General features: G+C 34.7%; 1 protein-coding gene across 1 annotated transcript in view; it reads right to left on the reverse strand.

Moving 5' to 3' along the window:
- The window catches only part of GPC5 (glypican 5), a 569,474-nt gene that overhangs the window by 368,839 nt on the left and 173,187 nt on the right, over positions 1-27,448 (reverse strand). The window contains exon 6 of the mRNA XM_079303054.1: positions 16,751-16,871. Coding sequence (XP_079159180.1) covers positions 16,751-16,871 — 121 coding nt within the window. The remainder of the gene's footprint in view (positions 1-16,750; positions 16,872-27,448) is intronic.

Here is a 27,448-nt window from a genome sequence, read left to right on the forward strand (position 1 = left end):
ACATCAGATAGCAGACTGCAGAGACAACTGTTATACTAAACACTTCTAGTGGACACTTCTCAGTATTTTCTATTTACTAATGCACTGGAAATTTGATATTTTTGTTTTCTTTTAATTGGGAGAGACTGGAGAGTTTGAATTGCAATTTTTACGAACAGTTTTGGAGTTTAAAGTTTGAAGATTGATCTAAATTTTTCTTTGAAGGCACAGTATCTGTATTCACTATTTCCAAGTGTTCTTATATACATTTTAAATGAGTTACATTTTGTGTTCAAGTACATGTTTTCTATTGTCCAAGTGCACAGATTTATTTCCAATAATACAGTGCAATTTAACATGTTGCTGAGACATGCTTGTATGAACTCATGAATTCACAGCAATGCACTGCTCCAAAGTATGCACACAGTATGTGCATGGCAGCCCATGGCACACTCTGAAGCACATGGGGCTCCCTCTCAACACCAACAAGCACTCTGTTCCTGTGAGGGTGACCACACACTGGCACAGGTTTCCTGAAGTGGAGTCTCCATCTCGGAGGTAGTAGTTGTTTTCCAGATTTTAATACCATCCATATTGAAATCCCCAACATAAATTCAAACTGTGGAAAGACAGAATTCACAATGCAAGGAGATTTGATATTCTGAAGAGTATCTCAGAACAACAAACAAACAAACCAAGGGAAGGAGAAAGATGTGTTACTGTAAAGCATTTTGCAGTAAATACCATATACATTTAAGCTAATTTATGGTACTTAAAGAACCAAGCTTACATTAAAATTTGCGGCAGAAGAAAGCAAAACTTGACAGACAGACACTAAACAAATTTCACAAACAATTAGGAACAATTCCCATCTTCCAAAGCTTGTTAAGAAAACGGTCCTTTATTATTTCCTCCTAACACATACACTATGTTGTCTTACTGAACAAACTTTAAATCAATCTCCCTTTAAAATCAGAAATTAAAGAGAAACATTGAATTTGTTCTTATCAGTATAGACAATTAATTGTGTTAACAGGAAATATAGTGCCTTTTCACAAATAATATATTCATCGTCAAAATTTCAAAGATAAAAACAATAATTATATTAATTTTATATTCTAATATAGGTTTGTATTTAAGTAAAATAATAATATTAGTTCTTAAAAAAATAGGATAAAGGAGGTGTGATTATACAGATTCATCTCAGTAATTCTTATTCCAACAGAGGCAACAATATGTGCAAGCTAATCACCATTTAGCAAAAAGAAAAAATTAAAGAAGAGAAAGGTTTTAATTTCTCTGTTTTTATTTTATATTCAGAGGTCTTCTTGAGAATAGTCTGCAAAACCAGCCATTTTATGTTAATGCTATGCTAACTTTCCAAACCACTCTCTTAGTAACTGTCAGTGGCAAAGGTTTTTCTGAATGAAGTTTCAGCATTTTTTAAACAAAAATTTAATCATCAGTTTGAAAAAAAAAACCATAAAACTGCAAACATTTTTGGCAAGAATAATTAATATTTATAAATGCAGATGCTTGTGTAAATCTGTGGCTAAGGAAAAAATTACACTAAACCAAGTTTTCTTTTCATTATAGTATTCATAATAATAACTGAATTAATTTCCAAAAGTTGAGTAACTCATAATTCAAAACTGTTCTTTCAGAATTGTCATTTAAATATTTTTCTCTGAAAGTAATTTTGTTAGTAGCTTTATACAAGCTTTTTCTTTAAAAAAAGAATCCAGATTTACATAATCATAATACATAGAAAAATAAAACAATACCTGAATCTCATATGTCATATGCCAGCAATAGAAGTAGATACTGTCAACCCATATATATAGATATAGTCAACCCATTTCATTATTATTAAACTTTCTAAAATAGGGGAGAGAAAGACCTTTGATCAAGTCTGATATGAATAAAAAAGACATAAGTGATAAATACTTAAACATCTTTTCAGAGCTCGTTTCTATTTTTTCTTATTGCAAAACTGATTAACCAAACAATTAAGTGTTGGAGAGTATCTTAAGACTTCAAGAGTTTGGGGTTTTTTTCCTAAGAGAGTAACTTTATTTCTACAATTTAAAAAAATACATATTTTTGGTTTTCAAAGATTCATGTCCCTTTAAGAGTTTTACAAAACGCATGGGTCAAATTTCACCACTTCTATAGATTAAAATGTTCATGTCCATCAGGATAGCAAAAGCAAGGAAATGTTCTCAAAACACTTCCATGAAATATTTTTTGATTGCAATTATTTCCTATGGAAAGTTCAATGTAGAGAGAAGTTCCTGATGTTTCACTTCTACCTTTTTAAATTATGTAATTGTGAAATCAGATGTAAAAATATCAATAGAGCAGAAAATAGTTAAAATGAATCTACAGCTATTAAAAAGTCAGCAGATATTCAATGTTAATAAAAATTTTAATATATTTTACTGAAGTGTGTGGAGTTTGGGAATACTCAGAGCCTTTTAGTTCTGCTGAGCTTACTAATAGTAGGATTATTGATCCTGTCAAGGCAGTAAACTCTGAAATAAAATCACTTCATCAACTGCTGCACTGATGATTAGTGCATCTCAGAGGCATTCAGTAGAAAGTGGAAGACACTACTACAGTAATTTTTAAAGTAGTGTTGCTTTTTCCCTAAGTCCCAGCCATTATCTACTTGGTTTCATTAAAAGCTTATCAGAACAACACAATCCTCATTTTCTAAAAAATACCCAACATTTTTTTTACACTGCTAACACTGAAAAAGCAGGTAAGATGTTTTTAATCTCTTATGTTCAAGAATCAGGCGATCATATTCAACTTTAGAACAAAACAGTTCAATATTTATAGATGGCTTGGAAATATTTAGGTAATCAAGTGAAGCAGAAAGAACTGAAAATATAAATTCTAACTATTATCTTTTCCATGTCATAATATGAACCATTAAAATTACAGTCTCAAAAGAAATTCTGAAATATTGAATATAATACTATAGTGCAAACAGATTAATGAAATGAACAGTTTATTTATTTATCCAAAGGTTCACCAATCACACTGAAATATACTGCTGTATTAATACTATTATTCAAGCTTTTATGGAATAAGGTTTCAGAATAAAAATCTACACAACTAGCATATAGAATTTGCAGAAAAAAAATGGCAGATTTCATTTTTATTTAGTTTGTAACCCAAGAAGAATATATAAACTTGAAATAGGTTTTAAATAACAAAACAATAAAACCCGGGTACATTCCACCCTTCCCTGAATGCATATGTCACCATTTTTAAATACTATATATAAAATATTTGGGAGGAAGATTAATCTGTGATAAGAATCTGTTTCTGGACCCAGAGCTGTGAAAAAAATAAAAAGCCTTCTATGACTCCAAATTAAGGGAAATGTAGGTGGCTCAAATTCATCTTTTGATCAGTTACCAGACTTGGGTATCCTCACTTGCTTCCAGCTGATGTGTTTCAACCTCACAAAATTTCTTGATTGTGACAGGAAGCCTGTCCAGCAAAAGCATTAATTTCACATTTTTGTATTTCATTCTATTTCTGTTGTTGCGGCCCTCATCATTTTTATATTATCTGATTTTTCTTCAGATTGCCAAATCTTGTCATTTCCAAATTTGTAAAACACCACTTTTTAAAGTCAAGATAATTTAGTACTGGCTGCAATGCCAACCTCTGAGGAACTATTCTAGTAATCTTTCTGCAGTCTTATAACTGCTTTTTAAACATAGATGGTGACATTTTGCTCTTCCTGTTTTTTTTTTTAACTTAATTTCTTATGTACAAACTCTATAATCCTTATTCTTCCAACTAGGTCAAACTTAATTAATATAATATGTTAGCAACCATCTTACTGAAACACAGAAACTTTTCTATGATACTCCTTCAAGCAAAGATTCTACAACATGATATTTGAATGGTATATTGACAGATATTATACTGCTGACAAGATATTCTATTGCTCTGACACAGGGTCTCTGTAAACACACATCTCTTAGTGCATTGTCTGCTTTCTCCTTCCCTCCTCATTTTCTCCTGAATTGATTCATGGTTGTGTGGTCCATCTTTTGGTATAAAGAAGCATGAACCAAGACTTAAATTTTTTTTACTTGAACTAGATTGTCTACATTTCCAAAACCTCATTCCCATCCACCACCCTTTAGATTCCATAGTAATTATGCAATCTTTGTTAGTTAAATAGATGAACGGAAGCTCAGCTCTCTCAAAGAGACTTTTTACTTTGCTTGTCGCTATTTATTTTGTTACTGTTTATTTTACTCTTGCCCATGAGTTTAAATCAGCATGGCTTCTGGAAATTCAATGTAATCCCTGCACTTTCTAACACCTTTCCATGGAGTTTCTTATTTTCACTAGCACTTTATATTTTTGCTTATCAATTTTGATGTGGATCCTCACTTTGTTATATTATTTTTCCTGGGGTTTTTTTGATACTACACTTGAGTTTCTAAAATTCAGATACATCTTGTACTCAAAATCATTAACTTAGCAGAGTTGTTCACATATCCCTAATTTTATACTGCAAACAGATCAGAGATAGGTAAAAGCAATCCTCTAAATCACCCCAAACCAGATATAGAAAACTGAAAAAAAGAATAAGGCAAAGAGCACTGAGATGTTTGTCAGACAAGCATCCTGAAGATTGGCATTTCTGCTAAAATTTTGTGTCATGAAAATATATCCTGACTTAATTGTGGTCATTAAAATTACTCCCAAGAAATTAGCTTATCAGGGGGTTTTAATGAAGTTTACATGTCTGGGGAGTTTCTAATAACTTTTAGAAACATACAGATTTTTTGTAGTGCAGAAAAACAGTCAATCTGTTCTTGAAAGTCAGCTGCTTTAGGTCCACGTGAAAAAATGCAAACAGAATTCAGCATTGCCCAAAATGAAGCCAATTCTGTATCCTTGGCCAAAATACATCTAACAAAGGTACCTCAATTTGGACTGTAGTTATTCTAGAATGCCAAAATAGAAAAAAATGAGACATCCCTGAGTATGATTCACACCATCTCAAGCCTGAAGTGTCTCTAGAGGTGTCTTTTTCCCTGTCCTGCAGAGAAAGCAATCAATTTAGAGGATTTAAGGTTTAAATTACTCAAAGTTTGAGCCCAAGCTACAACAATACCAAAGCAGTGGGAGATATTCATGTTACTCTGTATTTTTCTCAAAAATGCAAACAATGCCAATATACTGTCTTCCTATCCTGAACAAACTTGTGTATTTCACTGCCTGAATAATGAAACTGCCATATAACTCAGAAAGCAATAAAGGCAAGACTCAAAAATAATCATTGCAGTGCTTGAAACTTGTTACTATTTTAAATGTATTGGCAAACAAAAGAGAGAGAGTGAGAAGAAGGGGAAGAAAGAAAGAAGTCGAGCAGCATCAAAAATAAAAGAATTTTATAAAATTAAGTCTTCATCTGAGCCACCCATTCCTGTAAAATATAGATGTATATAGAGGAAAAGAGCACAATCTCAGGGTGCACAGATGAAATTCCTCGTTGATCTATAATACAAAAATGTCTTTAGCAAAATTGCCTTGAAATAATCAAATTAAAGTATAGTTCTCCATATTATGCAATTTTTAAAAATTAAATATTTTCAATTAAGTCTTTTAAAACTGAATATGGAATAAAAAAACCAAAAGAATCTCTGAGAGGAAGATTTTTTTAATAGAAACTATTACATAAATATAAAATAAAGAAATAGAATTTAAATATCCATAGTTTCTTATTTGTTCCTGTATTTTAATTAGTAACATTTTCTCCTATTTTTTTTTTCTGTTAAATCATTTTTTAGAGGTTTTTCTCCTTCACATTGTAAAACAGTTTTAGGAAAAATTAGAAATTGAATTAAACAGGAAACAGGAGGATGAAAAGTATAGGACATTAAAACAACTTTTTCAGTTAGAAGTTTCATTTAAAACCAACTCTTTTTTATCTTAGAACTTCTAAATAAATGCTTCCTCAAAATTCCCCAAACTGTCTATTTTATTACTTGTTATGTTTTCATTATCTCGATAAAACTTCTGTCATGCAAAAGTTTCTAACTGAAGAGATTTCCTCCTAGATAGGATGATACACATCTTTTTACTGATGTGCATGAAAACAATTTTCTTAAAACTGATGTTTCATGAGTTGACCTCTTCACATATAAGCCCCCAAGATGTATCAAGTTGACTATTTTATGAGTTTTTTTACCAAAAATGCAAGTGTCTGTTTGCAAAACTTTCAGAATTTAACTATCGTTATCCAGCAGAAAAATACACTTAAATTTGACCAACCCAGTGGTCTGGGATTGCAAAAGGAGGCAAGTCTGTCCCTTGATAATAATGGCATGTCCTGCAAAGTATCTAAATGGATATATCTACACTTCACCAGCTAAATCCTAACTTTACACACTGATCTTAGCACATTCCTCACACAAAACTTCCTTAAAAGGACTGAAGGAAAAATCAAAAAAGTGGTTTCTTGAAGGGTCTGCACAGAATGCCAGCATTCTGTAACAAATGCACTCTTATTACATGAAGTAACTAAAGAAGTCACAGTACCTTCCCTGGCTATGGCAAACCCTGTGAGTTGTGTAGATATGATATGTGAAGATTTTTTGCTAAGAAGTATTAAGTGTACATGTAGATTTATACAAAACCAATCAAAAAAGCTCTGGAGACATTTAAGCTGCTAGGAAGAAAATTGAAGACCAAGCCTTCCCCACAGCAGCATTTACATAACATGCTTTCAGAATCACACATGGCTCCACAAACAGTAGTAGAGGAACAATATTAATCTAAAACTGAAGAAAAAGGGCAAGGAAAAAAAAAAGTCTGAATAATTATGAACAGTAGACACTAGAAATTAAGAGAGCTGTTACAGGAGGAACTAATTACAGCTGAACTGTAAAGGAACCAGATGGCTGACACTTCAAACAAGGCTTCAAATAGGTTGCAAAAGAGTTCTTAAACAGAAGAATGGGGGAAAACTGACAGCTCTGATAAAATATGTACTACGTACATAATGTAGCATGGAGGTACAGAGGTTTAGAGGAGGACTTCTAATGAATTAAATGATAGAGCAGAACAAAAGTCAAACAGAAAGTGGAAAAAAACAGTTTAAATTATTCAAATTATTACAATAAATAAAACCACTTCCCAAAGTGTTTCCATGTAACTATTGAATGCCATGCTCTATGGCTATGATACTACCTGATTGTGCAAAATCTGCATGCGACTTACTTGGAAAGCAGATTGCTGCATTTCTGTATATGACAAGGGTGTTAAAGCAGGGGATGAAGAAATAAAAAAAATAATGATGGATAGTTTTATTAACAGTAGCCTTACTGTGGTACAGTTCTACTTGAGAAGTTTGCATATTCACACTAAAAAGTAATGTTGTTGAATTTATTGACATATTATGTTGCATTTTTTTGTTTGCCCAGATCTATGTGCTTCGATAAATTTAGCATAGACTCAAGTAAACAGTTCTGTTGCAAGGCAGAGTAAGGGCAAGGCAGCTGCATTAAGAAGGAAATTACAGTTTGAGGTAACAGAATTGGAATTTTGCAGCCACTTTCGATCTCATCACTGTGTTTTTATCATAGTCATTCATTATTTGGACTTTAAAACCTCTCTATTTTTTCATCACAATCAAGACAGAAGTTTTCACAGAGGCTAAAATATACTTGTCTTTGACTTTGCTGCATGACTAGTTAGTAGCTAGCAGCAAGACTTCAACTCAGATATCTAAAACTAAGTTTTTCTGTTATAATTCTAACTGACTGGGAAACAACATCCTTGCTGTTGAGCTGGGTTGCCATTGTCCCAGACCTGCACACCAATGGAAACACAGAAGGTCAGATACCTGTTAAAAGAAATGCTGAATATGACAGGGAAACATTTTACAGGATGAGATTAAAATCATATGATTACCTGAAAGAGGAAGAGGAAATGGGGAGGGTCGGGAAGCAGAAATAAGAAGCTGACAAGGGGAAACTGGACCTAGTAAGACAGTACTTAAAGAATTATAGAAGGACAGGGCAGTTCTGTATTCACTGCAAATATATATCCCATTAACAGACATGAAATAAAGGAAAACACTTTTATCTAAAATTAGTTCACAGTACTTCTATCAGCAAAAGCCTTTAGTCCTCACAAAATTTCTTTTCATCATTTGCACAGCCTGGACTATGTGCCAGTGTACCTATGAGAAGACTTACCCAGTAATCACATGTCAAGTAAACTAGATGAGAATAGTGATTACTTTTAATGATTCTGCTCAATTTGAAGTGATAAGGAAGTTGCAAGAAGAGAAGTTTCTAATCAAAACATTATCATATATGAAAAATTGGACTCTTTATACTTTGTTTAGGAATTTACAGATACAGCATTGGTTTAGGGTTCTGAGATCCGAGTAATTGTTCATTGCTTGGGGATTTTTTTATCCTACAGTTGATTACATCAATGCAGTGAGGCCATCCATAGATCAAGATGAATGACTCACAGAGAAAAGTGAAGGGAAAAGAGGGAGCAGAGATGTCCCACCAATGTCCCACTGCCAGAACAGCACATGCTACAATTATCACCAGTTCCAGAGCAGGAATGAGAAAGAGGTGTCTCCATTTTCTCTACAAAGTATGACCTACTTGCTAACAAGCTAGGGCAGGTATTTGGCAGCAAAATGTTTAGATCTTCTTCAAAGCTTTCTTCTGCCTGCTCTTAAGATGAGGCTCATCAGGCACAGGAAAGTGTTAAACAAGGCCAAAACACAGCATTAACAAGCTAGTAAGTATGCTGGTTTTAAGCCAACAAATAAAATAGTATTACTTTTAAGATGTAAGATTTTGAAAAGTCATTCAAAGAACACATTAAAGAATTTAGACTGCATAATCTGTTTAATAAAGTATATTAAGACTGGTTTGCTTTTTAAAGACAAAATTTGAAAAATATTTTTTCCAAAGTAATAGCTAACCTGTCTTGTAAAAATGTCTACATGTTAAGTCTTATTATGTCTATAAATAGATAAATGTCTATTCAATCAAGTTACTATCAAAGTTATTATTTTTTCTATCTTCTGAAGTTTTCTTCTGTGAACATATTTTTTATTATACCCTTGTTTTAGAAGGAATTTATCTTTCTTCCTTTGTTTTTTGTTTTTTAAATGCATCAGTCAGCTAAATACAGAGCAATATAATATTTCTGTACTGGAGAGAAGCTAAGAAACCCACCCACAAACCTAGCACATAACCATATTCTGCCAGGATATACTTGTATTTTTCTGTATTCTCTCTTGAAACAAAAACTGCTTTAAAAAATCCACAGCAGAACTTGTTTCTGACACTTTCTTTTAATCCATAGTCGTGAACAGCTTTGCTGAGACTTCATGCAAATTAAATAATTCACCTTTGGTACTGATTCTTCACCTGCTTGCTGACTGACTTTCTCAAGACAAAACCAGGGTTGTGCTGAGCAAAATTTGTGATCTTAAACTATGTGGCAAGTGTCAAATACGATTTGTGTTATCCATAAGGATTTCAGACCCAAAGGGTTCAAAAGTAGTTGAATGCTCCATACTGTGCTGCTGCTTTCCATATTTTCTAAAACTTCCAGAGAGCAGATGAGTTCTTCAGGCAACACACAGCCCTCATACATAATATGAGATTTCTGTTTATAAGATTTCAGAGCAACAGATTGCTTTCCAGACTGACTCTTCTTGTGCCTACAGAACACATTGCTTATTTTACAAACTGGCAAGGAGAACAAATTATGATGATGCTTCCAGCAAATGACTTGCTCTGTATTGCTCTCCACAGGTCACTGCCTCTGAGGATTTCTCAGGACTGAGACCAAAAGGAAATAGCCTGCCTCAAATAGGAAACATTCAACATGCTCAAAAAGGATGCATTACTTTTCAGGCCAGAAAGTCTGTGACCAGCAACTTTTTCCCTTAACAGTTAACCACTGAAATGCTTTTCTGCATTTTTTTTTTCAGTTGTTATGTGTTGTTGTGGCACCTGTTTTGTTTCAGCTGTCACAGTTTTGCACATATTCTAAGAAATGCTCTTATGATTGCTGATGATAAAGAAGTTTGTTTCCTTAGTCTTTTATAACTGTCGACAACATCTTTTCATGTCCACAGTATTTATGACAGCTCTTCCCATGGTATTATCTGGTGTTAACAGCATAAGAGTACACACAATAGTCATAGAGTCAATAGATTCATAGAATATTTCAGCTTGGGAGGGACCTTTGCAAGTCTTCTAGCCCAACTCTCAATGCCCCAGTAGAATTCTCCCCAGCTGTGACACTCAGACTGACAAAAGGCAAGATTCCCATCAACATTTTCGGATCTGCTGCTATATTTGAACACTCCCTGCTCCTGTACACAATCCACAGACAGCAAACCAAGGTGGGACACAGGGCTCAGCCAGCACCAATGCACAAATGGACACAGCACAGCCATCCTGCTTATTCCCTTGATATATCAGCCACAGGAATTTCTATGGTACTGAGGAGACCACTACAAGACCATGTAAATGACACATCTTAATGGTACCTACTGTTAACTCCAGTACTGTCTCACTCTTCTTTTTCCTCTTTCATGTATTTGCTTGAATACAAAGTATTTTCTTAATGTAACTGAGATGCTGACATCTGTCATTAATTAGTACTAACAGGTATAGTAAGTGGCTTCTCAAATTTTTGTTTATACTTTCCATCCCAATGTGATATTATTCTATCTAGTTGCTGAGCCTCTGCTCTTAAGGAAACTATGGGAAGGCTTTGTGATTTGTGTCAGATTTCATAATTTAGAGCTACTATTTGATTTCACTTCTGAAAAGAGAGTTGATATCCTGCTTAACTTAAATCATTTAAAGCCCTATTTGATACCATTCTACATTTCTCTTCCCTTTTTACCAAACATGCTGTTCCAAGCATGTCAGCTTGAGAATATTCCTCTATTATTAATGAAATAAGAATATTGATTTCATTTTCATCCATTTTATAATAGTGTACGGGGTGTGGTGGTCTCTATGAGAAGCAGGGGGAGCTACCCCAGGCTCTTTCAAAATCTCAAAATTCCCCTTAATACTGTACTTAAAAATGAGAAGGTAGAACAATGGTCCTGTTTTGCTAAAAAACCTAACACAAGCAATTTTTACCAGCTATATCAAGAAACACTTTAGGTGCAAAATAGACTTTTGTAGATAGGATCTGCACCATAATGTTAGTGTCACTATCCACCTAAGTAGCTAGAAAAGGCTGTTTTACTTTCTCTGCCACTGTTCTCTTCACAAAATGGATAAGAATTGACAATATCTTCCTGCTGCATCCACAAAAATGTTTCCTCACTGTGCACTGTACAAGGCTTTATAAGAAATGCAAGGAAAAAAACCCCAAAAAATCAAGGATTTTCTTTTTTTAAAATTAGCCCATTATTAAAAGTTTTATACAAATTTGAACAATAAACAGTTTCAGAAAGCTCTTTGCAATGCATACCCTTTTTATTTCAGCATAAATCCTATTTTAAAAAGATACTTCACAAAAATGGTCATTTGTTCTAAATGAATGGGACTTTGATTAGCCCTTAATAACTCTGGTAATCTAGTTAGCAAAAAAACAAAGTAAGCTAGGGAAACTATTACCAGTGTTTTGATTAAATTACTGATCAGAAGGACTACGTGGCTGGTGACTGTTTTTCTCAATTTTCCTCCTAAGCATCCCAGCAGTGGAAGATGCATCAGATAAACTCCATATCCTCCAAATCACTTTTTTTCTGCCTGCCTTCTACCTGTAAACCATATGTAGGTTTGAGTTTACACATATTTTTCCAAGACATATAGTTATCTCAGATCGTTAACTTTTAGTGTTTGACTTACAAATGCAGAAAGACCACCTTTGTGAGCAGCAAAGAGGGTTTATACCTTCATTATCATCACAGAACTGTGAAGAAAATCTTTCCACTCTGAAGACTTACAAAATCATCAGCAATCCTGCATTCTTTCATGTATTTTTGAGGCTAAAAATTGAATTCTATTTTAAAGGAAGGAGTATGAAACTCAGAAAATCATGTCTTACCTAATTTTTAACTGCTTAATATTTTTACAGGATGTCTGCCAATACTTTACACACAGTGGTAATAATCAAGTACTTAACATATTGTTGGCATCAGCCAGCAGTCAGAGGCAGCTCTCCACAGAGGGGATAAAAGACTGGAACACCTCACACAACAAATATGAAATAGACTTCTCTGTCAAGTAGGAATATCCCAATATCCCTACATCACTAGTACTCTACTATGATGCTTTGCCAAAACCAGAATTTGTCCAAGAGTTTCTTTAAAAAAGACAATATTGTATTACTTCCAGAAATAAATTTTTAAAAAAAGAAGCAGTGTCAACAAATCACTGGGAAAAAAAAATCAACACAATCAACATAACGAGCTATTCTTTATCTGCAGGCTTGTTCTAACTTTGGATAAAACAAAAAAATGTAAAAAAACGAGTAACAAAAAAAAATCTAAGGCAAAATTAAAATTTAGATATGCATTAGTAATATGAAATTCAAAACAAATTCATGAGGAAGTCTTTCCTACTGGACAAAAAATAAATCAGCCATTTAGGAGCAAACACAGTTGAAAGCAAGTCTAATACCAGTGAATGTTCAATGCTGCAAAAAGTGCACTGAAATTTTGCTTGCCACTTACCCCTTATTGAAAGGTACAAACTGCAGGTTACACTGTATCAACAGAAGGCATTTAAGAAGAGAAAGGGCAAGAAAAGTTTAGGAAGTGAATCTCTAAGAGCATGTTACCAAAGAGTGTGTCAAACCATGCATCTGTCTAATGTGGTACTCGAGAATTCCCTCATTCCACGAGAAAGAATTGCATTTCAGTCATTTAAAAAGTCATCACAATGTCTAATTTGTGATGTTTATACAGCTGTTGGCACTAGTTTAAGTGGCAGAGGAGTTTTAACTATTAGGTGGATATCATAACACTGCAGTAAGTAGACACAACTGCAAGTGCCACACCCTGTGCATAAATAATTTCAAAACACGGTTCTTTGTATGAGCAGGTGAGGTTTCAGGTAAAATATTCCACTCCCATTTCCAATCCATATTTGAACAGCTCTTAAAAAACACATATTAACTTGGCTGTGCTGTGGAACATTGATAAAAGCTTCAAAAAATGCAGATGGAAAATTTAGTTGCCAAATCAGAGTCAAAACAAAGTCTAAGCTCAGGTAAATGGGCAAATGGCAGCATGGTGAAACAGAGTGCTCACCATGCAATAGTAATGACAAGTAGTAAAGGAAAAATTAGACTGTCACCAGCATTTAATGTCATATGAAGTACTGGCATAAACTCCTTTAAGGAATGTAAGCATCAATTCCACTAGAGACAGTTTGCAGCCCTTTGTGGAGAAGGTAAATATTATTTTATGCACATCAGCTAGCACTCTAGTGGTATAGCAGTGCAAGATGGGATCTTCTCCAAATAAGTTCAGACATATCTTTTACTGCACCTTAAAATTAGAAATAACTTATCCTGATAGATACATTTAAATTTCCAGTATAGTCACTAATGGTAGGTGCCTCTGGAGATCTCCAGAGGGAGATTTGGTCTGCTTAATTTAAACAGTCAGACATAGGAGTATCTTCTACTATGGCAAGAGTTCCTAAAATGAGGAAGACTTTATTTAGCCTGTAAATACAAGCTCCAAGTAATGTCTATTACTTTCAAAAGCAATATCTTTTCAAGATTGTCTTCTGAAATAAAAAACACATTGAAAAGACCAAGATTGTGCCTATAAACACAGTTTCAAAATATCCCACTTACTTCATAACCTCAGTATTTGTACTTGCAAGAATGAGCAATTAATCATGGTTTTTAATACCCATTACTACTTATGCCATATGACACTGACTTTTCCTATCTTGATTACCTATTAGAGTGATAGTTGCAGATTGCAGTATGTAAAATGATAAGCACTGAACCTGTAATTTGCCTGCCGTGAAGATAAATTAATAGAGTCCATAATTTACAACTCTCCAAAATACCAGCCTGTACAACTTAGGAGTTTTGCAGCAGAGGGTGACTTTTTCAAGCCATATTCAGCACTGACTGGTTCAGCAGAGTTCATATCAGTTCCTCTAATTGCACTTTGCTGTTGTGAATATGAACCTGTGGAGTCCAGGGCACAGATTACAGCTGTTGGGGTCCAACACAATCAAAAAGTTATATTGATTTTTTGGTGAATCCACTATTTACAGAAAAAGGAGGATTACTGTGAGCCACTCACAAAACGGAACTGTGCAGAAACCACAGCCTGTGAAAAGAGATACTGTCACTTATGCAACCAGGGATTGATTTCAGGGGTTTAAAGTTTTTAACAGGAGAGAACCTGGAAAACAGAGATTAAGCATTGTATATTGACATATTTTAAAGCTAATTCTTTGCTTGGGATTTTTATGCCTTTTTATATCCATCAGGAAAAAACAGAGGAGATGCTTAGAAATCTGTCCTTTTCTGTATGCACAGCAGAATGGTCTTGATATGTTTTCCTAAGTTAACATTAGATATGAGCAGAAAGGGATCTCAAAAATATCTGTCCTTTTGCTATTTTCACCATAATGATGAATTAAAGTATACAGTTTGTTAAATTTCAGGAATTATTAGTTTTGAAAAATTTGACCAATATGTATTGGTTGTACTACTTAAATTTATAATTTAAAATTTAAATTTTAAATAGCTATTTAGAATTTTAAGTTCAGTGATACAGCTTGTATAGTATGTTAGGCTTAAGTATGATACTTTCTCTCAATCCATTAAGCTCCCCTTATTTTCTTCCTATTGTAAGCTTAATATGGGATTCATCTTTTTTCATATCACATAGGATAAAAAGGTGATCTTTCATATTTGAATCTCTACACTCATCTTCCTTTCCCAAGCAGTAAATTGTGAAGAAGAAAGCTTTTTTGCAGCTTCTTCAGCCCCCCCACCTTATTTTTTTTTGCAAGGGGAAAAGCAGTTATATGTCAGGTCTCTAAGGATTTTGATGCTCTCTTTATCCCTTGACCCTATTTTCATACTCAGAGTTACAAGGAAAGAAACTATCCCACAGAAAGAAAATATACTTGGAGGTTAGTAAGCATTTCAGTATCTAAATTACATGTCCTTTTCCCCAAGATCCACTGAAGTCTTTAGGGACAAGGGCAAGTAAGCTCTCAAAATGAAATACTTTATAATGGAAATATTCTATTCCACTCTTTTAGGTACTCGCTCAAGGAGAAAACAACACAACTTCAAGTCTCTAGAGGAAACCAACACAATAAACTATATAGAGCAGTTTTAATATAAAAGGAGGAAAACATTCCTGATAGATGAAAGACCTTGGAACTTACCAAGTAATATTTGCAAAGTTTATCTTTGTATAGTATTTTGTAGTTATTAATTAAATCATGGCATCTCTTGTAGGGAAAATTGCATTGATTTTCTCACCGTTGTAGATGCCATTTTAATAAAGAAGAGAGACAAAAGCATGATACTGAAGCTGGAGAGATAAAAAAGATATTTCTTTTAAGAAGGAAAGAATAATGATTGCCTTTGAACTTCAAAACTAATGCCACTTCCCCCAGAAAACAGCACTACTGATAGAAAATAAATTTTTCTGTTTTTTTTTTCTTTTTTCTATTTCATCACTCTGTTTTGTTGTCAGAGAAGACTTATTGCTCACAATTACAGATATAAGAACCAAGAGGTTTTACTGTGAAGCTATCAGTAATACTTCAACTCCAGAAACCATATGGGAAACTGTATTTAAAAGCTGTCAAGAAGATGTAAAAACAGAATTAAAGCAAGTCCTTAGGTGGATCGAAATGCACTAGGCAAGGAGAAGACATTTAATATCTCTAATTCTCTTGTTTGGGGAATGGGTAACAGAAGAGAACTGTAGGCAATAAAAGTGAGAAGCTTCATGGTCTCCCTAAGTGGCATCTAGTGCAGAGGACAGGATACTGGGTTAAATGGGTCACTGACAAGAAATGCCTTTAGAACCTTTCTGGTCTGAGCCTTCAAATCAGCAAAATAACTGTTGCCTTCAACAGAATTGGTTTTGTCCTTTGGTTCTGGCTATCTGTGTATATAAATGTGGCATGTAACTAGAGATACCTGAAATCCTGTAAACTTATTACAATATTATGATTATACAGTCACATATTGGAATTTACTTCCATGTAAGCCTTGAATTTAGTAACTCACAGTATGGGCATCAGGTAATGAACACTAATTTGTTTAGCAGTGATTTTCATTCAAACTTTCTCGGTTTTTCTATCTGGCATCTAAACAAAAAAACCTCACAGAAATGTAAGTTAAGAAAGAATCTAGATTAGTAAAGAGGGAAGAGGAAAATTATATTTTATTGTTATGTAAACATATGCACCCACTTAATATCCCTAAATCATACAGTTTGTGCTTCTGCATGCTTACTGCAGTGCTGAGCTGTGGTACTTGCAGGTACAGATGGCCCAGCTGCCAGAGCCTCACTTCCTACACTTATCTACCATATGCAAGCCTTTTAACTAAATCATTTTTAATAACTGAAGTGAGAAAGAGAGCAACTAGTGTTTTGCTGTGGATGTGCACCTAGCAGAAACTTGAATTAACCTTTATGGTGCAGTAAATTAATACTTTCATTATTAAAGTGGCAGTTAGAACTAGACTGTATCCATACGAAAAAGTGTCTTACCTGAATAATATGTTTCAGCTTGTCAATAATTTGACTTATTACAGGATCTGTTCCCTTCACTTTTACTTCTGGATTTTCAGACTGAGCTTTGATTCCACTGCCAACCACACGGTGCGTATAGCTAGTTTAATACAGAAACACATATAAAAATGGTTTAGTAACTTACTCTAAGAGAGTCATCTTCTAGTTTGTATTATCTCTTGTGGCACCAGCATACCTCTTTAATGAGATGCATTAATTTTGCGCACGTATTGTTTCACAAAAAAGAAATGCAACAAAGGATAATTACCTTCTACGAAGTTCTGTTATTTATTAGCACTGTAAGTTTACTGCAAACTTTAATAAGAAAAGTTACCCACATTTTGTAGCATGAAACATTCAGCCCTGTGCATATCTTTTTGTGTGTGTGCAAAAAGACTGTGCTCCATTTTGATTTTGCTAAATACAACATGATTATTGCCTAAATGTGAGACAGGTTTTCAGGTTTTTAAAACAAACTCCAGATTCCATACATGCTGTATGTTCAGAAATAAACCTGAAGTTTTCCAGTGTTTTTGTGAGTACACATGCAGACAGAATATTTATTGAAATATAACAGCCAAATTGTGCATAATTATTTATCATTACATAAGTTACATAAGTAAGAGTAGGTCAAAATGTACTTGATATATAAAAAAAGAAGTAAAGAACAGATATAAGCTGATTCAAAAAAAGAACTGCTTGAGTAAGTAGAACATTGTTTATAATACATCAAAATTCAAAAGACAGTAAATAAACTGACCACCAAGCAGGATTCTGTAGCTTATTGTGAAATAATTCTTCATTCAACTTGCAATATTATATGTAATACTCAAGTTATGCAAGAAAAACTGAGTATCTACCTTCTCATCACAGATACTGTACATTATGCAAATACTCTCTATATGCTATATTTTTTCAGTGTACTCTATAAGAAGATAGCTCTATATGTCTCTGTCTCAAAAGTATTTTACCAGCTGTTATGCTGTAAGAAAAAGAGAGGAAATAACTTTATCAAAGTAAAGGAATGTCTAATTCCTGCATGTTAAATCCACATATAAGCACAGACAACACAGCATATTCAAATTTTGCAGAATTCATTTTATGAAAAAAGATGCAGACCCACTTAACTCTGCAGAGAAGCTTGAAAGTAAGCTAAACAATGAATGCAGTTTAGTAAAACAAGGTTGCCACATAACAACATAACCACAATATTTTGTCCTTGATCTTTACTTAAATATCACCCTAAATGAGATTTAGGATGTTCCTGAGGAAGCATACACACTGAATAAATGAGTGGCTCATATTCTTGAAAAGGTTTTATTTTGATTTACAGCAGACAGCTTTCTGTGCTGTTTTGGAGCAATGGAGCTGTTTGCCAGCTTGAAGTGCTGGGGAAAAACTTTGCATAGGGGTATGTATAAAATCTGCATTCTGCCTGCTAGTCTTGGGCCATTGTTTAATGCAGCAATTTAGGCTGGGTCAACAAATCTTCTGGTAATTCTAAGTGTGAAAAATTAAAATTAAACACAAAAACCTTCAAAAAAATTTTTTGCAGTCATTTGCATAAAACAAAATACAGAAAAAAATAAGGAATTAATTCCAGCTGAACAGTACTGCAGTGACCAGAAAAACAACTGGTTTAACTCGACATACTAACTTAATAGAACACCAAAATTTCTCTTCTCACCATAAAACCATAAAAAAACTTGAAGGTTATGTCTAGCCCTTCTATGCAGTGGTCTTGTTCCATTTCACAGCATGCAAAATCTGTGTTCTCACTTTCTGTCACTCAGAATTCTTCAATTAACACCTTTTTTTCAAACGCTCCAAATCCAACTATTGCACATTTGCCTATGAACTGTGTAACTGTGCAAAAGAATACCCTTTCTCTTTTTTTTTTTTTTTTTTTTTTTTTTTTAATTCAATGATATTCATTTCTCTAACTGTGCAGGAAGAAATAAATAGTGCAGACGCCAGAACTTCCCTAGACTACAATTTTATTAGTTTAACTCACCTGGGAATTCTTTGGCTATGACTCATTCAAGACTATCATTTTTTTTCCAGCTATTTCTATGATGAAATCAGAAGTCTTGCACAGCTGGTATTTGCTGTAGGACTGACTCTCTCCTTTCACATGAGAGATAGTAGCTGGAAAGTAATGCTGTCTTGTAAGAAGACCTGATACTAGGAGTTTCAAACATGCTCTCCAACCTCCTCAGAGCCAACGTTCTCCTCTTCACCTTTTTTCAATTGAGAGTGGTGAAGGGTAAGAAGCTGAAGCAGAGGTGATGTGCATTGAGACAGTGACAAGTAGCACACAAGTGCTTGATAACACTATATCTTTAAGCCTATTTGCATTGAACAAATATTTGGGTCAATAGGTACTGGTATTAACAACCTTGGTATTAATCAAATTTACTAGATATTTACCACGTTCCCACCCTGACTCTTAAAGGAGTTGATATTTCTCTCAAAAAATCCTTATACTTTTGAAGTGATGTGTTCTAATTCAAGATTTGTAAAGTTTTTACTCATTTGAGAGTTTTTAATTTGCATTCCAAGAGTTTGGTCTTGAAATTGATCTTCCAGGTTCTGAGTGTGAGTTCTCTCACAGGAACATACAGGAACCACCACATATGGGAAATGAAGAGCTGAATCAAAAAACTTAATTCATTTAAATGCAATTCAATTTGGAAGAATGTTTTGCCCAAAATGTATTTGGCTTGCTTGGCAAAAGCAAAGCCCAGGGGAGGCTGCAGGAGTGGCCTCTGGGACAAGATGCCAGAAGCTTTCCCTATGTCTGGCAGAGCCAATGCCAGCCAGCTCCAAGACAGACCCTCTCCTGGCCAAGCCCAAGCCCATCAGTGATGGTGGTAGTGCTCCTGTGACAACAAATTTAAAATGGAGAAACAACTTCTGAGCAACAGGAGGAGGTGGACGAGAGAATTGAGAATATGAGAGGAACAGCCCTGCAGACCCATGGAGAGAGCAGACTGTGCTGGAGCAGGTTTGCTGGCAGGTGAGCCTTGGAAGGACCCACACTGGAGCAGCCTGCTCCTGACGTACTCCACCCTGTGGAAAAGACCCATGCTGGAGCAGTTTGTGAAGAACTACAGCCTGTAAGGACCCACGTTAGAGCAGTTCATGAACAATTGCCTCCCATGGGATGGACTCCATGCTGGAGCAGGGAAGAGTGTGAGGAGGAAGGAGTGGCAGAGACAGCATATAATGAATGCCCAAATCTGAGTACACTCAATGTATTGAAGTAAATCAATACATATATGTTTGCATTTTTCTAGTTATTGGAAATCCTAACCCGTATTAAATTTGATTTCACTGCAAGGTGATCCAGCTTTGACCAACTGACATTAAATACTCCCATTTAACTTTGACTCTGCTGTAATTATATGCTCTGACAAGTCATAAGGTAGATTGAACACTTTTTTCTTTCTTCAGGTGTATTATAAGGCATTGATAACACCTTATGAAGCATTACTTCATTGATTCTTACCATAAAAGTAAGATTATGAAAGTCAACATATTTTTGTTTAATCTACTCTTTGTCTATTTGAAATGGTATCTCTTGCCTACAAAAATTATAAATTACTTATAAGTTGTTGTTTCATACTCCCACATAATTTTATTTAATTAGCAAATGTCTATAAATCTAACATCTTCAAATACTCTAATGTAAATGAAATGATGTGTCAAGCTAAACAGGCTATTGGGAATCTGAGCATGGTACACAAAACTTCATCCCTGTAGACTCATACTTACATGCAAAATTTGTTTCCCTTTATTTGGGGGTGGGGGGAATATATGTCTCAGACTCCTGGTTTCATAGACTTCATTCATTTTAAAGTTTTAATATGGCATTAATCACTTTCTGTTTCTCTAACTCCTAATGAACAAGTAATGGGAAAAATATTTTAAGGATCCCCACCGAGGTAGTCTGACTTAGGCAAGTGTTGCTCAGATTTGAATCCTGGGGAAAAAAATGACGAATTTTTTGCTGGAGAAATAATAGACCCGCCATCTGTGCTCATTTCTGTACAAGCATGGTAATGTATCACATCTCTTTAATAGGCACACTTGGTCCCCAAGTACTATTAATTTTCATCAACATTAGGAAAAAACCTCAAAAACCAATATATTTGTATTCTATAAACATGTTTTAAAGTGATGAATAACAAGGTGCCCATTTTCTGAGCTCAGTATATGAATATTCATATAAATTACCTATTACTCTCTATTGTATTTATGAATACTATTGGTAGGGTTTACTTCTGATTCTCTCAAGATCTCTGATGAAAGAAAAAATCATGTTTTATTTGCTATCACCAATTTCTTGGTACATGCAGTTGGAAAAGCTATTAGAAGTAATAAATACATCAATTCTTTTATGATTCAGCCATTTTGGATGTGGTGCTTCAGGAAGACCTGTACATGTATATCCCTTCAGCACAAAATAATCTGTATTATTTTGTGATGACAATTAATACATCATATTTATGTCAAAAACTGATTATGATTTTACTTATTGAGATTTTAGGCGCTTTGACCATGTTTCAAGTGTGAAATTAAAGTAATGCAGAAAATTAAAGTAATGACAGAAAAGCTATTGTCCAGAACATCCCTAACTGCAGTGGAAGTCAAGCCTCTCCCAAGAGACCTGGTGATATTCTCCTTTTCAGCAAGTCTGCCATCCTGATGTATCTCTCTCATCTGCTACCATCACCACCTGTCACTGCCTTCTTCTGGTCACCACTGGTGTTCCCCAGCAATCAGTGCTGGGGTTCATCCTGTGTTGATGGTTTGGAGAAGCAGCTCAAATAGAGCCTCAGTCAGCTCACAGATTACACCAAATCAGGTGGGAGTGTTGATCTGCTGGAGGGTAGGAGAGATCTGGAAAGATTCAAACAGTGGGCTGGGGACAATGGCATGAGGTTCAGCCAGGCCAAATGCTGAGTCCTGCACTTGCTTCACAGCACCCTCAAGCAGCACCGTGGGCTCAAGGAAAAGTGGCTGGAGAGCTGCTCAGCAAAAGGAATTTGGGGGTGCTGGCTGATGCACAGCTGAATGTGAGCCAGCATGTGGCCAGGTAGCCAAGCACTGATTGTCCATCTGTGCTCTGCATTGCTGAGGCCCCACCTCAAATCCTATACTCAGTTTTGGGCAGTCACATCAAAAAGGACATTGAGGTGCTGAAACATGTCCTGAAAGGGGAAACAAGGCTTATGAAGGGTCTTTAAGGAGCTGCTGAGAAAATTAGGCTTGTTCAGTCTGGAGCAGACTTGGAGGGAACTTCATTGCTCTCTACAACTACCTGAAAGAGTTTCTTCTACCATGTCTCAAGTGAAAGAGCAAGAAGAAATGGCCTAAAGATGTGCCAAGAGGGGTTCAGATTATATATTAAAAATAAAATAAAATCACTGAAAGAGTGGTCAGGCATTAGCATAAGTTGCCCAGGGAAATGGTTGAGTCATCACCTCTGAAGTCTTTGAGAGGAGTCTGGATGTGTCACTGGTTTATGGTAATGGGATTAGATGATCTTAAAGGTGTCTTTCAACCTTGATTATGATTCAGTGTGATTCCTGTGCTTTTCAGTGCTTGGGTCAATTGCCACTATCAAGAGCTATTTAGGAAACACTGAATAAGTGGCAAGTTACCTGGTCCTGAAACTGAGACAACTGTTCTGGTTGTGAAAGGCTTACACTGGGGTACATTGCCTTACCCCTGAAATGCTGGTGTGCCTCAGGTAGCCACACAGCTGTAGGATGTTCAGTGGGGCCATAGCTGCTGCAGCTGTACAGAGACACTGCCTGACAAAGCTTGTTTTGTTAATCATTCTGTGGCACTAGGATCCTCATCTTCATTTGTGATATTTCATCTCAAATGAGATCTTACTGCATTCCAGTAATCTCCATGACAGTAAACAGAAAACAATCATAAACTCCTTATCTGGCAATAATGGAGAAGTCTCTCTCCATCCACCTAATTTTCTGCATTTTAAACCAATTTGATGTAAATGATGCAATGCTGGTTTTCACCTGACTGCTTGAAGTAAGCAGTAAAATGCTAGGAAACTTGTTTTAAAGTAAGTGTTTGCTTCCACTGGGTTCTTTAGGAAGATCCAGACGATGAGAATATAATGCTAAAGAGACCAAACAACTTCCAAAATAGTATATTTATTTACGGTATTTACCTTCCCTGTTTTCATCTCCTTTAAATGCCATTGATACAGTAACCAAGCTGCATCTTCTGCAGAATGTTCTCTTTTTCATGGAACGGATTTTCTTTTTTGTATCCTCCAGTTTTTAAAAGTAAGCCTTCATGTACTGGCCTTGTTAAGGGATTTGTTTTGTTCAGCTTCTCATGTTAATTGAATTTGAAATGACTTCAGAACTTAGGTTGTTGGCACTTAAAAGTTTCAAGCAAGCACCTGTATTTATATAGTCTCACTATGTTTAAGAACGGTAAAATAGCACAGTGTGCCCACTGCATTTTGTTTTATTTATGACGTGGGATATGATTTTTAATAACTCCTTCTCAGCTTGCTTGTTTTATGATTGCTGATAATTACTAGTTTTACACCTACTATTGCTAGCATCTTCATCTGGACATTTCAAAATTCTGGGTAATGTTAATTGAGAAATTAACAATTACCTCAATACTAGTAAAAAATAAACATATGCAGCAACAAATGAGTAAGAGTGTTCAGTGGTGTAAATTTTAATTAGCAAAGATGAACAAATCAAAGACACTGCAATATTAAAAACAACTTGGAACTAAGGCAGATGTGCTGTCTACTTTTTAGTCCTACATTATTTTTAAGAGCAGATTTTGCAAAATTAGCTTCAGAAAGTTTGTAAAAAATATCTTACACCTTGCGATCAGAGACAGTACTTGTAATAATTCTAGGTCAGATCCCATTTGCCCTAGACATTTTCAGTACATTTTAATTGATAAAAATGTCAATAAAATAAAATAAAATGTATTTGAATTTTTCAATGAGAATATATTTTTAGACCTACAATTGAGTATATGTTAAAAAAAAAAAAACAAATTGAATATACACTTGTTAAACATGAAGAAGGGGGAAAAAACCTGAGTAGAAGATGCATTATTTCTACTTCAGAGGAAAAAAAAAGTTTCTATAGTCATTCAGGCTAAAACATGTCATTAAAAAGATGTATATTTAATTTTTTTATCATTGACAAGACCTGCCTTGTTAAAGGAAAACAAAAAATAGCAGATCAGCCTTAAGACTTTACTACATTCGAAGACTTTTTTTAATAGTCTTTTTAAAACCCATATTTCATTTTAACATAGCTATTTGAAACTAGGTTCACATGAATAAAACAAGTAACACTGAAGTATATAATAAAGACTTATAGAATCTCTCAGAGTATTTCCTTCAATGAATTGCCAAGTGTGACCCAGTCTTGTTTCTTATTTTGTACAGTACAAAATCTTTTCTTAGAAATAATTTCCATTCTGTTTTAATCCTACAAAACATTTTTGAACTCTTCTAAAGCTCATAAACCCCAACAGTTCATCATGACCTTTATTTGAACACTACAATTTTTGGGAGGATTCTGTATGTGGTTGGAAGCCAGTTGGTCATAGTTTTTGTGTTGGCTGTGTCTTCTAAAAATAAGCTCTTAATAAGCCATAAGAAGTGCTAATGATGTCCCAGAGGCTGCCTTAGGCAGACAGGTCTCCCTCTAGAGACTTTCTAAAGCATCAATTTGTCTCCATTGCTTTGCATGGAACATGCATTTAGAAGGATGCATCTGAAATCTTCCACAGGATGTGTGTCTGTTAAGTCAGACTATCCTTTTTGCAAATAATGTAGCTTCTATTAAAAGCTAAATTTTCCTCAGAAGAAAAAATGTTGTAACCTGCATATTGAAAATTCATTTTTTAAAGCTTTCCTCTAGCACAGCAAATTTTATTTCTTTGAAAAATTACTGAACTTTTGAAGAATTCTCACTTGAAAGATGCCATGGAAATTAGTCTTCTTATCAATTAAGGTAATCACTGTAATAGCTATTTATCTGTATACTTATCCCTGCAGTATGTTGCTATTTTCTGGACAGAGATAGTATTCTCATATGTGTGTTGCAAAATAAATGCCCCAAAAACCGTCACAAAACATGTCTGTAATGCATCTTAACAAATAAATGTGCTCTAGTAATTGCAAGGTCTGTCAAAGAGAAAAGAAGAGCTTTGAGACAGATATTTCATTTAAACTAGGTGCCTTGGGTAAGTTACATGCTTAAAATTGAGAAAATAAATTCTTATTACATTAGAAAATAACTAAACAGCAGACATATGCAAGTGCACTAAATCTAGATAAATGAGGACAACAACATCTCCTTCTTGTAGTATTCTGGAAATCTTCTAACAACCGTAATAATTCTACTGTACCTTCATTTAATGGAGGAAGGAAATGAGAGATATTAATTACCATAAACAAGCACATAAATGTTTATAGCAAATAGCTGGCAAAACAAAAGAAAATACCTCGGAAAAACAATTCAAGCAAATTGGAAATACAAAGCTGTCAAGCCTAATTAGTGTAAAATTGAGAAGCCTGCTTCCCCTATAGGATACTAAAGTGTTTCTGCTTGGAAATGACAAAAGGGTCATACAACTGTGGCATTATGTAGGACACCAAACCTTGAAGGCAGAAGTATGACATGCCATATTTTGTCCAACATAATGCTTCAGTGCAGAGACCAAAGTGTCCTCTACAGGCCTGGAATGCACCTGGTAATTTTGGAACTGATACCTGACACAGTCAATATTTGTCTCAAAGCCCCATAAGAAGTATACCACTACAAATTATGTCAAAAGTGCACTTTCATAATCTGTTCTTTGTTATTGAATGGTTTGGGGTTTTTTCGAAGGTAATTTATGGAAAACTAGCACAAAATGAAACTAAAGTTCTGGTGAAGGACTATCAAGCAGATAATTAACTTGAATATGATTATTGATAAAAAGGTCATTCAGCAAATAAAAGTCATATGAAGGAAACAACCTAAGTCATTGTGCAATACTAAGAGTGAAGTGCCATTTCAGTAAATTCACTGACATGAACAACTTGACAGATTTTTTCTTGCTTATTCTAAAGAATTAAATCCCATGTGGTAAAAAAGCTGCTTTATACTGTCCATATCTGTTGTTTGAGTACACCCAGAGTTAGAAAAATATTGGTGAATTATTAATAAATCAGTGTAAGTTGTCAATCCATCTCAGTGGCTATGGACTCATTTTGTCTTCTTAATTTATCTAAACATGATGAATTATGTTGATGATGCAAACTAGGACTTGACACGTATGCAACAGATGATGCTTTTATTTTAAATGTTTTTTGAAACCTATGTGCTTAATAGTAATTGGGAAGGGAGACAGGGGGACGGGAGGGGGCTCCTTTTCTGGTGTTTGCGGGTTTGATTTTGTTGGTTTGGGCTTTTTTTCTCTCAGATAAAACACTTCAGTGTAATCAACTCCCACTGTCAATACTACCAAGTCTTGGAGAATGTAACATCTTCCTGAGGAGATACTGGATGCAATTCCCTCTTCATTCAAACCAGTTTTACACTTACTCAAGCATACTTATACCATACAGATCTGTGTGGAAGGAAAATTGTCCTCTGGGTTACTTCACAGTTTGAATTGGAGAATATTTTTCCCAGCAACTAGAAGTTTGTTCAGCAGTTAACCCATAACTTGTTTTCATTTCACAGCTTTATTATTCACAGCACCTTTGCTGGAAGTATTTGCACTCCTTGATTTGCAAACTACTCACATATCCTGTTCACAGAGCTCCATGAACAGCTCATATGAAGAACAAATACAGAGTTATGTATCAGAAGTCCTCCAGCATTATGTATTTTATTAAATAACAGAAACAAGCATTGCACTATAATGCCAGTTATGTGCTAGTGACACTTACTCTTCATGGGAAATTAAGCATTTTTTACAATGCTATATTTTAGCAATTACGCTGAAGTAACTTTTCATTTTGCACTGGTGCTTAATTAACCTTATACCAAAGACAAGTACAGTTGCCTTAACCTTTGATGCTTTTCACCCTCCATGAAAGCCATGATAGATATTTTTTTAAGTATTTCAGGAAAAGACACAAAGAATGTGGACTTTAAATAAAGTTGTACTCAGGGATAGTGGCATATGCATGAAGAGCAGAGTAGTAGCAGAGTAATGAACTGAATTTCTGTTCCAAGTAACAAACTTCTGGAGAAGGCTGGAGAACATTCTGGGAAGTCACTATGCAGTTATAGGGACTGGTCTATTAAGACTTGTGTCCTTCATTTTCAATTCTGTTAGACAAAATTATACAAGTACCACAAAAGCATGTTTTAGATGCACATTTTTAATATCTAACAGCGTAGTGTTTCAGGTAAACACTACATACAAAGGATATCATGGCACAGGGGATGTAAGCAGGGATAAAAACATGTTCAAGGATGTCAGAATTGTCCACAACATTTCACATGGCTCTTGCATTCATGTGTGGTATGGAGCATCTTTTAATATTTCTTCAAAAAGACAAACTCTTTATTCTTCGTGGGTACAATCAATAAATATATGAGCTGAGAAAGCTGACATAGCACATGCTTAAGTGTTTAAAGACAGGGATTGTAGTGG

Source organism: Erithacus rubecula, assembly GCF_903797595.1.
Source record: "Erithacus rubecula genome assembly, chromosome: 1".
Taxonomy (NCBI): Eukaryota; Metazoa; Chordata; class Aves; order Passeriformes; family Muscicapidae; genus Erithacus; species Erithacus rubecula.